This window comes from Pimephales promelas, chromosome 3 (assembly GCF_988280905.1).
Source record: "Pimephales promelas chromosome 3, fPimPro1.hap1.1, whole genome shotgun sequence".
Lineage (NCBI taxonomy): Eukaryota > Metazoa > Chordata > Actinopteri > Cypriniformes > Leuciscidae > Pimephales > Pimephales promelas.
Window position 1 is genome coordinate 41,662,524 of NC_142771.1, and position 15,373 is coordinate 41,677,896.

The 15,373-nt window shown below is 38.7% G+C and overlaps 2 protein-coding genes across 2 annotated transcripts in view; one reads left to right on the forward strand and one right to left on the reverse strand.

Annotated features, from left to right (window-relative positions):
- Window positions 1-3,475: 3,475 nt before the first annotated feature.
- Window positions 3,476-8,348, reverse strand: LOC120466862 (uncharacterized). Its single transcript, XM_039655525.2, has 3 exons — window positions 7,841-8,348; window positions 5,846-5,948; window positions 3,476-4,787 (listed from the first exon to the last, which is right to left on the reverse strand). Exons 1-3 carry the CDS (start codon window positions 7,855-7,857, stop codon window positions 4,578-4,580), a joined length of 330 nt encoding a protein of 109 aa, XP_039511459.1. The 5' UTR covers window positions 7,858-8,348; the 3' UTR covers window positions 3,476-4,577.
- A 748-nt stretch (window positions 8,349-9,096) lies between these two features.
- Window positions 9,097-15,373, forward strand: part of hid1a (HID1 domain containing a) — a 31,887-nt gene continuing 25,610 nt past the window's right edge. Inside the window, exons 1-2 of the mRNA XM_039655538.2 lie at window positions 9,097-9,257; window positions 15,024-15,173. Coding sequence (XP_039511472.1) covers window positions 9,192-9,257; window positions 15,024-15,173 — 216 coding nt within the window. The 5' untranslated portion in view covers window positions 9,097-9,191. The remainder of the gene's footprint in view (window positions 9,258-15,023; window positions 15,174-15,373) is intronic.

Here is a 15,373-nt window from a genome sequence, read left to right on the forward strand (position 1 = left end):
AATAAATTGATAGTCCTGCTGCACGGATTTTCGTAATTATTCCAGATAATATAACAAATAATTATTGATAGACCTACTTGTTAAAAGGGCTTTGTGTGTTTCGTTTATTGGGTTATCTACTGTCAATTATAGAAAACAAGAATGAATGAATTAATTAAAACGAATTTGATTAAAACTAATTTAATTTATAAATAAATAATAATATTGACACACGCTTTTCTGTCATTATTTCATCTCTCTCTCTCTCTCTCTCTCTCTCTCTCTCTCTCAATTTCAATTCAATATAGCTTTATTAGCATGACTGTGTACAATGTTGCCAAAACATCAACATATTATATATAAATAATAGAACAAACACACAGAACATATTTGTATAGATCATGTCATATAGATCATGTCATATGTAGCATGGTAAATAAATAAACACAGTATATATTAATAAATGAATAAATACAATTAGCTGTCTCTGGCCTTGTGAATAGCTAACACATATTTAGCCGCTAGTGCAGCTTTATTATCATCTTCTCCGAGTAACAAGAACATTTTCTCAGTGTCACTCAGATCAGAGAATGATGGGATCAAGGATTCAAATTTGGGCAGAAAAGTTCCTCTAATATTAGTATATTTGGGACAGAAGAGCAGAAAGTGTTCCTCATCCTCTATGTGCTGTAGATCACAGTGTCTACTCTCTCTCTGTAGTAGGATCATAACGCATCATTTGTATTATCTATGTGTATGTTAAAATCTCCAACAATTATTGCTTTATCGACATTCACCAATAGATCTGAGAGGAAGTCTGCAAATTAGGAATTCAGCATATGGCCCTGGGGGTCTATATACAGTAGCCAAGGCTAGAGATCATAGGGATTTCTTTCTTACATCTAAGAACTTAATATTTAGTATAAGTACTTCACACAAATTAAACCTGTGCTGTTTTCTGAGTAACATTAAGAATATCTCTATGGATTGTTGCAACACCCACAACCAATCAGACGGGGCTCGTGCTTATAACAGTATCCTGGTGTACTAGACTCATTTAGACCGAAGTAATTTAAAGAGTAACTAAACACCAACTTTTTTTAGTTAATGAACTGTAAGAATGGATCTTTATTAATACCAGTCATTGATTCTAGTAACTTTTATGGCATTTGTTTATAAAGTGTTCTATTTCTACAATATATGGTGTAAAAACGTCTTAGTGCTGCCCTCTTCAGGTTGAACGGTGGCTACTGCAGTTGAATTTTCCTATTGGATGTTTGCGGTGGTACGTGACACAGCGGTTGTTGGTGACGTAGGCAAGTTCCATACAAAGAGATGCGTCTCAGGTGCACGCCCCCCTCCACTGGGCTCTGCCCACTTTTCCAGCATTTTTCAAATATTGCCAGTGGGTGGACCAGGCTCTGACCAGGGGTTTAGTTACCCTTTAAGCCGTTAGGCAAAGTATATCAAAATTATTATCTGTGACCATTTCATTTACAATAACCGCCTTAGGTGTGAGCGATCTAATGTTTAGAAGACCTAGCTTTAGAAATCGTTTTTGTCCACCTGCCCATGAGATCCTCCATCTCTCCACCGGCCCTTATTGCCTCAGAACAACCTCCGGAACGAAGGCACGGCTCACCTCTGGCGGTCAGCTGATTCATCCAAATAAAGCATGGGAACCACTGTGTGATGATGGCAGTAGGATGTGGGGTTCATCGCCTGTAAATACATGATTCTAGTTTGAATAAAGCCTCATTTCTTGTGTTGTTGATTTGTTTGCATTTGCTTATTGTGATGGTTACTGTGCTTATTGCTTATTGTGATGGTCAATGACCAAGTCCTGGACAAGAAGGCCTGATCTTCCTGATGTTGTGCACAGCAAACCTGCATGATCGAGCTGTCTTTTTCGTAATGTGGTCTGAGAAGGTCAGCTGGTCATCAAAGACTGACCTTGATGAGGTGATTGAGGAAGAATCTAGGTGGATAGTGAAGTCGTGCTGTAGAGACGGATTGGCAGGGAGGACGAGAAGCTCAGTCTTAGCCAGGTTGAGCTGCAGGTGATGTTCCTTCATCCATGCTGAGATATCAGCTACACAGCTTGAGATTTGTGCAGGTACTGTGGGATCATCTGGTTGAAATGAGAGGTGGAGCTGAGTGTCATCAGCATAGCAATGGTAAGAGAAACCATGTGGCTGAATGATGGGTCCCAGTGTTGTGGTGTAAATGGAGAAGAGGAGCGGTCCAAGAACTGAACCCTGGGGAACTCCTGTGGTCATTTGATGTGCTTTGGAGACCTCGCCTCTCCAAGCGACCCTGAAGGACCTACCTGTGAGATAGGACTCAAACCAGCGGAGGGAAGATCCAGTGATGCCCAGTGATAAGAGGGTGGACAGATCAAGATACAAGATCAGGGAAAGATACGATGGTTGGATCTTTAACAACGAACATAATCATCATAATGACAGAAAACATAACTATGGGTTTGCATCCATCATAATATGAGATTATATACACAAGGAAAAAAGAACAATGATAAGTTTAAATATCTTTGAATAATACAAGAAAACTGATTTTTGTTGTTGTCATTTATAAGCCTGAGGGATGAAACATTCAACAAGAAAAAGAGGAAAACATAAAGGACAGCCTTTGGGGGCCCAAAAAGGCTTTTTGCCAGTGAGCGAATATTTTGGATATAAAATAAACAACTTAACAACACATTCAAGAGATGACGATTTGGGGTTTTTGTAATAAAAAAATATATCTTTAAGGATAAAACTGTGGGTCACAAGAACTTTAATCAACCCCAAATGTATTGGTTATACTACAATCACAAAATAAATGGGCTGTTTCTTCAACAAGGCCACAAAATAAGCAAGTTTCACCAATATCAAGATATTTACAGAGATTAATTAAACCTGATGCTCATATCTTTTAATTTGTTGCACTTGTGATAACACGCCGTAGGTCACATGATAACGTCAACATGGCAGATGTCTGCTTTGCATTCACACTCAACGAGATCAGGCTATAAATGACCTACTCTTTCAGCGCTCGTTAAGTACTCATTGCAATTAAGTACTCAGTGAGTATGCGGTTTCGAACGCAGTCTAGGTCGGTTCTTCCGCCTACATCCCGCTTGACCTTTCAACCTGATTACGTAATGTGTGGCGCATCTCAGCTAGTGCAAGACGAGCATTTGTGGTTTAAAAGTATATAAACGTTTATTTTTGTTATAAAATGGCGGATGGTTTGTCAAGATCAGACTCTTATTCCTCAGCTGGATCGTGTCGAGACTTTGAAGCTGCACTGAAACTCACATTTGTACACCATTGAAGTCACTAAATGGAGAAACATCCTGGAACGTTTTCCTCAGAAAACTTTTTCAACTGAAGAAAGAAAGACATGAATATCTTGGATGAAACAAATTATCAGGAAATGTTACTTCTGAAGTGAACTAATCCTAATAGCATAAATAAACAGTTAGCCACACAGGTTTGCTTAAGAACATCCATCTTTATTTAGAAATGTAGATGATCTGAATGTAAAATGTAAATGTACATCTTTCCATACAAAAAGGTATAGTTAAAAATAAACAACAATCTTTTAAAATGCAATCTGAGTTCGAACAGCACGCAAGAAAACCTCGGCAGGGTCTCGAAGGCCTGACGCCTGGATGAGCAACCAGCTTTACTTCTCCACGCATTCGTTACAGCACTGCAAACTAACCAACACAATATTCTGCCATGTTTCATATGCCTCCCGACTACAAATGTGCACAGCTGAGTTGCTTTAAGTGGTCCGAATCAATATCTTTTGATCAACAAGTGCAAATACCCCCACTAAAATGTTCCTTTATTCTCAATACAGCTGAAAAAACCCAAATCGAATACACACAGTGTGAAAGTCACAAAAGTTTGCATCATAGTCAAGCCGTTATTGCTTACAATGAACACTTTTGCGCTCTAGTTAGTCATAGAGCGTACAGTACCAGGGTGTGTTTTCCATCCGATGACAATTCAACATAACATAACAGAGAGAGAGAGAGAGAGAGAGAGAGAGAGAGAGAGAGAGGATAGAGTAGAGGAGAGAGAGAGAGAGAGAGAGGGGGGGGATAGAGTAGAGGAGAGAGAGAGAGAGATCAAAGAAAGCAGGTTTGAATGAGGATGGAGATGAAGAGGTTTTACCCTGTCACTACTGGGATTGTAGTGCTGTCAAAAGTACCGACTTCGGTACAAAGTCAGTACTGACATTTTAATCATTTGACGCTTTGAGCATAATCATAAACACCTCTGCTCTGATTGGACATTGTACTTACACACTCATCAAATATGTCTGTGATTGGCTACATGTTGTGAACATACATCAATAACACTCTTCAGCAAACGCTTAGACACACACGTGGGCGTTTGAAAACAGGCGTCGATCCGTTCGTTGATCATTGTAGCCAGTCACAGACAAATCCGACGAGCTCATGAACACAGCGGCCAATCAGAAGCGTATATGACTACGCTCAACACATTTTTGAAATTTCAGTAGCGACTTGGTGCCGAAGTCGGTACTTCTGACCACACTGTGGGATTGTGTTTTCCTGAAAGTCATCTGTGCTTGGCCTGGGCTCGGCTCTGTAAGCTGTGGAAGTGGGCTTCCCGCAGAACTCGGTTGATGTGCTGGTAGGACAGCGGGTCCATGTGTCCCGACTGCTTGGAGGCACTGATGGGACTGATGGGCCCGATGAGGTCCGGTCCACTGTTGCTCCCGGTGGCGGACTGATCCGGACTGCTGATCCAGCTCTCGCTACTGGACGACTGTGAAGAACAAGAACCACCGCAAGATCAGGACAGCGACATCTTTGAGAAATTTGGTCCCTTTGAGAACCTCGGCAGGGACTATATCTTGTGGCGTAAGAATATTACCAAAGTCCCTTTAAGATGAGTGATTTCACTAGGCGGCCATCTTAGAAACGCAAGTGCAGTTCATATCTCTTTGAACGGGGAAACATCAAATTCTTTGAAAATGTTTGCCAAGCTTACGATTAAATCTCTATATTTGAAATCACCAATTAAATCTGACAGCAACGGTCTCATAAATTTAGTTTCCAAACGCTCGAATCATGACAATTTTTTTTTTTGCGAGGACTTTACCAATCTGTGATTGGCTCTTATTTAGAAGGCAGGACTTATTCCACCATATGGAATGTTGCAGTTTTCCCCATTCAAAACCATACGAGTGATGCGTCTTGTGTTATTCTACAGTATTTGGTTCAAGTTTGGAGTTTCATGTCCCGATGCCATTCCTAAACTTCACTTTCTCAACTGTATTACAATACAAGCCAAAGGCAGTTTTTTAAAATCTAATATCTAAACATACATTTTGTTTTACATTTTCTGGCGCTCACACACAAACTACTGTCGGGTTCAATATACACTGCCTGTCCCAAAGAAAGAAGTCGCTGTTTGGATCTAAATAGGAAAATGCTAAACAGTCTATGATTCGATCATTATTGGACCCGTCGCAGGGAGTTTGATTGACAGGCGATCTGACCATCTGATCATAATCCGCCATATCTGACCATTTTTGTCCGGCAAAGCAGTCAGGAGTTAGTAGATTAACATTGGAGGATTTGAACTTGAAAAACTGACGTCCTCGGTTAAAACACACTCCTTCTGATGTTCATTCATGTTTATTTGATGCTAAAAATTAACTACAAAGAAGAGATAATCGGTTCACGAGCAGCTTTAACTGAGGCAGCGATCTGTCAGACACATTAAAGAGCCACAAAACGGTATTTATTGTTCATATTTAGTTAAAAAAATGATCAAATTTGAAAGGTGAGTCTTTGTTTTATATTGATTTCCCTTCATACCTCAGACTCCCATGATTCCCTGCCCGTCTCAGGGCTCTGGAGGGACGAACTCAGTCTTTTGGCCTGAGGCATCTGAGCATCTTCATCAGCGCGCTGACGTTTCCTTCACAACATCAGTGCAGACGATCAACAACAGCAGAATCACATTGGCATTTGAACCATTTTATTAAACATACTTCGTCACACTATATATATCGAACTAAAATGTATTCAGACCTTCAACATTTCTCACATTATCAGAGTTTATTCGCTATAGTTTAGAAAATGGTAGTAAATCTGAGCAGAACTCAAGAGTTATCACTGGATATTTGACTGGTTTTGTCCGTGCTTCTGTTAGACTCAGATGAATTATGTTGAATATCTGTCAGCTGTTAAATTTAACTACACAATTAGATAATGCCAGTTTAGATCAACCAATTACCAAGCAATGCTTCATGTTGTTCAGTCTGTGTGTGAAAAGAGCATTAGCAATTAAAGAAAAAAGGTTTGGTGAGACAAACTTTAAGTTGGCTTGAAAAAGTCGACCAGAGAGTTTAAAGAAATTTAAAGTAGTTTGAAGTTTGATAGATGAATTAGTTAGAAAAAAAGAATAGTTAGAAAGAAAACGATTGGTTAGAAAGAAAGGAAAGATTAGGTAGAAAGACAAATAAATAAAATATAGATAGACAATAAATAAAATATAGATAGATAGATAGATAGATAGATAGATAGATAGATAGATAGATAGATAGATAGACAGACAGACAGATAGATAGATAGATAAGTTTCAATGAAAGAAAGATTAATTAGAAAAAAAGATTAGTTAGAAAGAAAGAAAGCTTAGTTAGAAAAAAAGATTAGTTAGAAAGAAAGAAAGATTAGTTAGAAAGAAAGATAGATTATTTAGAAATAAAGAAATATAGATTAGCTAGAATGAAAGATTAGTTAGAAAGAAAGAAAGATAGATTAGCTAGAAAGAAAGATTCGTTAGAAAGAAAAAAGATAGATTAGTTAGAAAGAAAGAAAGATTTGTTAGAAAGAAAGATTTGTTAGAAAGAAAGAAAGATTAGTTAAAAAGAAAGATAGATTAGTTCGAAAGAAAGATTCATTAGAAAGAAAAAAGATAGATTAGCTAGAAAGAAAGATTAGTTAGAAAGAAAGATAGATTAGCTAGAAAGAAAGAAAGATTAGTTAGAAAGAAAGATTAGCTAGAAAGAAAGAAAGATTAGTTAGAAAGAAAGAAAGATTAGTTAGAAAGAAAGATTAGCTAGAAAGAAAGAAAAGTTAGAAAGAAAGATTAGTTAGAAAGAAAGATTAGCTAGAAAGAAAGAAAGATTAGTTAGAAAGAAAGATTAGCTAGAAAGAAAGAAAGATTAGTTAGAAAGAAAGAAAGATTAGTTAGAAAGAAAGAAAGATTAGTTAGAAAGAAAGAAAGATTAGTTAGAAAGAAAGAAAGATTAGTTAGAAAGAAAGATTAGTTAGAAAGAAAGATTAGTTAGAAAGAAAGATTAGCTAGAAAGAAAGAAAGATTAGTTAGAAAGAAAGATTAGTTAGAAAGAAAGATAGATTAGTTAGAAAGAAAAAGATAGATTAAGGTAGAAAGAAAGATATATTTGTTAGAAGGAAAGAATAGCTTGAAAGAAAGAAAGATTAATTAGAAAGAAAGATTGGTCAAAAAGAAAGATAGATTAGTTAGAAAGAAAGTTTACTTTATTTTGCTCTCATCACTTACATAAATTAACTATAATGTTCTGCACAGACTAGTAAAAAAATATCTGGCGTCTGAATAATTTTCGGTTCGACTGTATATTATTATATTATATTCATTTGTATAAATACTTAATAGCATATTAGGTTTCTTAATTCTGATATGAATGCTACAATCTAGCATATTCCCTCTCTCTGAGTTTGTGTGAATCGAGATGCATGAAGAAAGAGACAGATCTACCCCTCTGGGCCCAACGTTACTACTAGACATGTCGAATTATTTATGATGAAATAATAATGTCTTCTCACCTGTTTTCTGTCAGCATGTCTGTGAATGCCACGATCTCGTATCTTTGCGTATATTATTGAGCTCTTGGATCAGCTCTGATCAACACCCTGCTGTGTCATGCTACACTCAACACTTCATCACACCTCTGCTAACAGCTTAACACACATACACACACGGCATGTTCGGCTCAAAGGCGTTCAAATCACTAAATTAAATGTAAGAAAACAAGCGAAGGTCGTATTTGATCAATTCTGCCTTCATAAACGTGTCAGACTCAAACTCATCCGGCTAGTCTCTATCATAGCTGTGTGCTAACTGACACTTCACTCACTTAGCTGCAAAACCTCGCGGGATTTTCGACTAATTTAACGCTGTATTCTTTTTGGAGTCGTACTTTCACAAACGTAGCAGATATAATAAGGTTTTTCTGTAAGTATAAACCGGCAAATCGTCTATTTAATGAGCCTGTGCGACACAAAAACAAACCACCGCGGATGCTGTTATTTACATGCCACTGCGCATGCGCGGAACTCAAGCCTGTAAAACACGAGGGCGTTACGGGATTGGCTGATCGCGTGATGACATCACGTTCTATGTGCACGAGAGCCTCTCCTCATCCTTATTTATTCAAGAACACATTTGTATTTTTTTAATTTATCCATGCAGCTATAACGATATATCAGGACATTTATAAAATATTACATTTATAACAGCTGATGCACCGTTTTCATTGTTACTCCAAACGTGTATTCAAATGTAACATGCGTTCTTTCCACGAGAATTTTCTTTTTTAGAATCTGCTTTATCGGAAGGCTATTTTTTATTATTATGTTTTCTGTATAGATTTTTTATACACAAGATTGTGTTTCTTCAATAATATTACACTGTATTACACTGAAAAAGTAAAAGATTCAAAGGGAAATTTGCTAAACAGTGTTTTCCTAGCAACTGCCTAGTGCGTTTGGAATTTATTAATCCTACTATGGCTATTTAGGCAGAGGCCTGGCTTATGAATATGAATTAGAGCCGACTGACGTTGCTTGGTAACCTTTCTTGGGCGTCCAGTTACGTAACCAAACTAACGGGAATATTCAGGAGTCAGCTGATTCCGGGCCTGCCATTTAACCAATCAGTTACGCCTAATGGAATTATAGAGCCTCCCCCTAATTAATATTCATTAAGAAATCCTTCCCATAGTAGGAATATTAAATGCTCGTGCCGGAAGTGTGTGTGTTTAGCGCAGCCCCGCCGCCTCCGCAGATGACACACACACACACACACACACACACACACACACACACACACTGAGAAAGGAGGAGGTGACGGGGATTAGAGCTGCGCCTCATCATTAAACCTACATATCAGGAGAAAATGGGAAATACGGACTCAAAGCTAAATTTCAGGAAGGCGGTGATACAGCTGACCACAAAAACACAGGTTTGTGTCGATGCTGCTGTTATTATTCGAGGCGGTTATTAGGAGCGCGCGCGCGTGCGTGTTTGTTTCCAGATGGACCGCGATCCTCACAGAAAATTATTATTTACATACTTACAACCTTAATGCAGCATTCATATATTTATATGTTGTAAGTTAGTGGTGCACTGGTGTTTCATTCAGAAGAATGGTGCTTGTGACAGGTGTCATGTACTCAATCTGCATTGTCGCTCATTCATATTGAACTTTGTAAAATATTTAATTGTATTGCAAAACTGTATTATAATATTATTTTAAAAAATCTAACCGCTATATTTTTTCAAAGATAAATCATCGTTGCGCTAAATTGCATGATAACTGTTTTTTTTCTTTGTCGTTTTTATTTTTTTTCCGGTTTTAAGCATACATCTTGCTAAATAAATGATTGCTTAAGATTTATTTAATCTATTTTTTTATTTTATTTTTTTTTATCTAAGTTTTGTTTTATGTTGAGGAAAAATAGATGACGTATGTGAGACCCCGCCCCAATACTGTCGTGACGTCTTAAGTTTTTTAACTGTCAGTCATCCAAAGATATTTTAATATTAATGCAAAATACCCCAGAGGAATAGGATATGATGTAACTATTAAGAAAATAATGTAACTAATAGTTATTATCACCATAACTTCCCTAGTTGATTGATTACATTAAGATTGCAAACATTTTTTTGTATTACAAGTTTTCTGAAATTACGTTTAAGCAAATGAGGCATTATCTAATTATAGGCACTGATTTGCATATATTTCCAGAACAGAAATCTGTACGTCCGATGAAAGTCTCAAAGGTTTTTACAAATGGGATGTTTTGGAAATAATTCAGAAATTACTGTAAACAGCCAGAAAAAAATCACTATAATTTGGAATAAAATGTTTATTAAAATCAGGCAAATTAAGAACATGTTCAATATGAACAAACCCCTTGTGAATATTGATAGGAATAAAACTGTAAAGTTTAGTGATTGATCGAAGATTTCTGAAAACTCAGTTTGAGAAAACGACCTTTGTATGGAAATCTACAGAATCAAATGCAATAAAATAAACAGGTAAAAGTGTATTTTGGATGTTTTTTTTTTTTTTTACATTAATCTGAAACTACATGTTATGAAAAGCCAAAATCTCAAAACTGACCAGTGCATGAAAAAGCAGTGTTTTTAAAGTTAAAAACTAAAAGTAAAACTTTTCTCCACAGGGAAATTGATTTTTAATCATAACTTATAAACCATTAATGACAGTTGTACTTTGAGCTTGTTAAGCGAGAGTTAGAGTATTTGCTTCTGTTAAAGCTGTCAGGCTGCATTATTTAAACTATTTTTTTAAACAATTGGGTTTAACAGCAGAATTCCTGGTGAAAACTACATTACCCATGATGCTGCACAGACAATTCTGAGTCGAAACAAGCTCCACCCACTCCCATGACTCCCTGCGAATGACGTAATTGAGTCGATCTTCCTTCATTCTCAATATACTTATATATAAAATTGAAAAATAATGTATTTATAAACGAAGGCTAGTTTATTATTTCTCCATTGTTTTTTTTAATTTCATTTTTTATTATGGTGTTGGCCATGCCTCATGGGATTTGTAGTTCTTCCCCTCACTAATGATTTCCATTAGACAAGAGTGGATGTTAAACTTCATGGTGATTTATACTTGGCTTTCGCCAAGATACGCACAAACTAAGACGTAGCTTTACAGTGACCTATGCTTCTCCATCCATTTACACTTCTTTCCATATGGTGGTGTGACTCCCCTTCTGTCCGGCGTTAACGGTGCAGTGTACTTGCCGCGTCAGCACACACTACGGCTGCTATTACAGTGTGGTCTTACTGGACCAGCACCACAATCGTCTGGATTGAGCCGAGTAGGGGACATCTCTATCCACAAGTTTCCGAGGGGCGCTCCTGTAAAAAATAAAGTGGGTGAAACTTCCGGTGACGCGGCGGAAGTAGCATTCCAATGGTATTTTGTGTGTTAGTTAGCGAAGAGGCTAGCTGTTTTTCTGAGAATTATTTTACTGTTTAAAGACGCAAATCTTTATGAGAGATGTCGTTACGGAGCTCAGGGACAACATGTGCTGTTCGCGGTTGTATGTATAACCGGACTAAACTAATTCAGTGGCTTAAATGTGATTGTTTTGAACATAAGCTGAAAACGAAATCAGAGTGTTCCTGCCAACGACTGTAGTTTCCATCACCTCCCAAAAGACGACGAATCTTCCTGTGTACATTTGTTTAAATTCTTTATATTCTATAAACTCTATCAGCATGTGATTGGCTGTTCCCTACTGATGTTACAGCTAAACTCAGGATCAAAGCCTGTGTTGACAGAATACCAAATGTGCCAGTTAATGTATTCAAGTAGCACATTCATTTATAATTTTGAATAAACTCCAAAGCACAGTGACTAAGTGTGTATTTTTTTTTAATTGTTTGTCAGCTCATGTAACCCCTCCACCCGGGTCCTACTCGCTCCGCTCCGAGCGGGCCTCGAACCCGGGTCTCCGGCGTGAGAGTCGGGCGCTCTAACAAGGAGGCTAAAGACTGCAGCCCCTAGCGTCTGTCGCTAGAGCGCCTATTGAGATCGGGGAGTGAGGTTTACTCGCACAGCAACTACCAGCTGGCCTCCGTTACACTCGCACAACTGTCTGTCACCATGCCTTGATGAGTATTGATTATTAATAATGTTATAATAATACTCCCAACCAAAGTTGCGGAGGATAAAGGTACTGTTATTTCACCCTTTTTAATTTCGTTGAGGTTGTGTTCCCACATCGTTAGCTAGTTTGGATCGCTATAACTTGAATGACTGTCAACTGTTGAATGAACGAGTGTCAAGCATGTCAAGTCGCGCTTTGTTTACTTCGAACCGGAAGACGCGCCCACTTTTGACGCAAGGCCCCATGGGGCATAGGAAACTTGTGGATAGGGTCTTCAAGTGGGCACCTTCCGTCCTCAGTGTTTCGTCGACTAGCCCACGACACCCCAAGAGGGCTCAACAGTGACCCCCAGAGTCACCCCCCTCCGTCCCCCACTCAGCTCAGCCCAGCTTACGGACCTCTACATCCCTCCTGCTGCTTAGACCTAATCACAATCTCTCCGAAACCCAACCATACGCGTCAACCCGTTTGACTAAGGCTGTCGAGCCCCACTGTCTTCGTTAAAGTAGTTTCAGTGACAACGGTTCCGTATGACATACCACAACAGACCTTTTGCATTTTTCCAGAATTCTTCATGGCACTATGTCACGATTCTCCAAATCCTCGAATCGATTACATTTCCGATTCTAAGGTCACGGTTCGATTCGATTCTTGATTTTTATCAATCGGCCAATCAGGATGCTCTCTGTCTTAGATGCGCTTCATGAGGCACACACACAAGATCTCTCGCTCTCTCCCTCTCTGCCGCATGCGCAATACGGTTTGGAGCACAATTTTTTCTGTCTCGGCATGCACGCTCGCTCTTGCTCACTCTAGAGTCCGGGAGATTTTAACTAAATTGCGTGCATCAGAGAGCCAATATGTGGGAGACTCCCGGCACTTCCGCGAGACTTGGGATGTCTGCAAACTATGGCTTTTTTGAAGCACGAACATTGTCAACAGAACTCACTGGAAATCCAAAAAAACTTCCACAGCTGCGACTTCAATGAAAGAGGACGAGGGTTCAAGTTCTGTCGATGGGTCTCCTGCACCTGCAGTTGCCATGCTATCTTTTAAATGGCTGTAGCTAAGTTAGAGGAGGTTGACCATGGACTCGCCGCACTTCAACACGTGTGTTTTTTCTGCTTGGCAAGCCGAACGGACGTGACGTGTCATTTGATCGATTTCCATTTAAAATCGGAATCGTGACACCCTTACATGGCACTGTTAACTCTTTCAGCTGAACAATGCGTGCTGATCCAGACCACAAAACAATATCTGGTCGTAAGTTAGCGGTAGCAATCTCAGGTGGAAAAATAAGCCGTTGATCAAGATCAGCCAGCATCTTCCAGTCTCAAGCAGCTTCCAGTTTTCCTGGGCGAGAATTGGTGTTAACACCTTTTCTTGGTGGTTTCTCGCCTGGGCGGAGGAATATTGTCTTCTGTTTGTAATGTTTTGCTAGAACTTATTGGTCATACTACGCTTACCTTCCAATGCTAAAGCCAAACATCGCAGTACTTGGTCATAGCGCCAAGTAAACCGACCTTGGCTAAGAGCCACCTTACATCCTGTCAGAATGTGCCTTAATGTGGCAGGTGATGAACACAAAGGACAAGAGGGACCCTCTCCTACCCAAAGGTTCAGCTTATGCGGTGATGGGAGAACATCATATGTTGACCTGATAAGGAAACTGATCCTACTCTCTTCCATTGACCAAAGGTCTTGCCAGCCCATCTTGTGTTGTTCCACACTCTCCCATCTCATCCACTCTCCCTGCTTGGCCTGGGAAATGGCCGTAAAGCCGTTAAGTTCACAGTCTTGTACCTTTGTCCAATTTTCAAATACTTTTTTGCTTCAAATCAATGTTTGTTGTGTTATGATGCACATTGTAGCTGGTTGGCTTGATCCATGGCTCTTTAATGAAGACTTTTTTCAAATCCCGATGGGAAAAATACGCCCGGAACCAGTGGCGCTGAAAATGGGTTGGGAATCTTCTGAATGTTAACGATTGCGATTCCAATTCTGCTTATCGATTCCTAATCGAATGGATTCATATTCTTATCGATTCCTACTTTCGATTTCAATAAGGTAGAAAAAAACAAATTAGATATCGTTCACATGTTTTGTCTTGTTGCAAAACATTTAATTGCAGCTTAATACCATGAACAAAAAGGCTGATGAACACTTACACAAGGAACGTTTTTCTGTGGTTTAAAAATAACATAGAAAAACAACTAGCCTAACTAATATTAATTTCAAGCATTGTTAATAAAGACAAGTAAACACTCAAAGATACGTCTGAAATAAATTGTTTTAAGATGTTCAGGTATTCAGGCACAGAAACTGTAATCAAATGTAAAATAACACTGCATTTTTTAAATGAATTATACATTGGAAATAAAGTTACAAAAGTTACGAGCATATTTTCTCTGTTTTGTTGACGCCTCGAAATTTTACTTTTCATAACCTGACCATGTGAAATAAACATCTGTTTCTTTTTCTCTGCCAGTGATTGCATGATTATTTTGAACTGTTAATCAAATATTGATGAGGTTTCTGAGCTCATTGTTTGGCTCAGCCCAGCTGTTGCTTCAGTCTGAAAGGATTTGCATGCGTGTTAAAGGAACACTGTTTTTTTTATAGTAAACTATGTTATTCCCTTAACTAATACGAGTTGGGGGTGGGGAGGATGGGCGGAGCTTCAAGAGCTCGTGTCCTGAAAATATCAAAAACTTTTAGCCTTTTATGTTCAAATAAAAAAACGGAGTCAGACAAAGATGGAGAGACTCAAGGAGAAGTGACAACATTTCTGAATGGTTAGTTAATGTATTTATGTAGCTTATGTATAGTTATCTTAGTAATCGATTAGCATATTCTGTATAATATTATAATCTATAAATAGTGTTTCTGGGGTGGGGTTTATGTAAATGATAGGGGTAGTGATGTCACTAACCCGGGAGGAATGTGGTGTATTTCCTACCAGCAGTTTGTTGTAGTCCTTTTTCTGTAAAAGAAAATATCTCCCTTTGCTTTGAACTTTGTGCGTTATAATATAATCAACCAGCCCTTTAAACCGGTGTGTTCCTCCTCCTCAGCCCGTGGAGGCCACAGACGATGCGTTTTGGGATCAGTTCTGGTCGGACAGCGCCACCAGTGTCCAGGACGTGTTTGCCCTGGTGCCGGCCGCTGAGATCAGAGCCGTGCGAGAGGAGTCGCCCTCCAATCTGGCAACTCTCTGCTACAAGGTATAAACCACACAGGTTACACGTGACATTAAAGCGTTAGTTCACCCAAAAATGAAGATTCTGATATCAATTTAAGATATTTCTGATTAAATCTGAGAGCTGGATCACTCCTCCATATATGCTTCATGGGATTTCATTCTGCCGGGCCTAAAAAGTTAGTAAAAACATCGTTAAAATAGTGCAAGTGACTACAGTGGCTC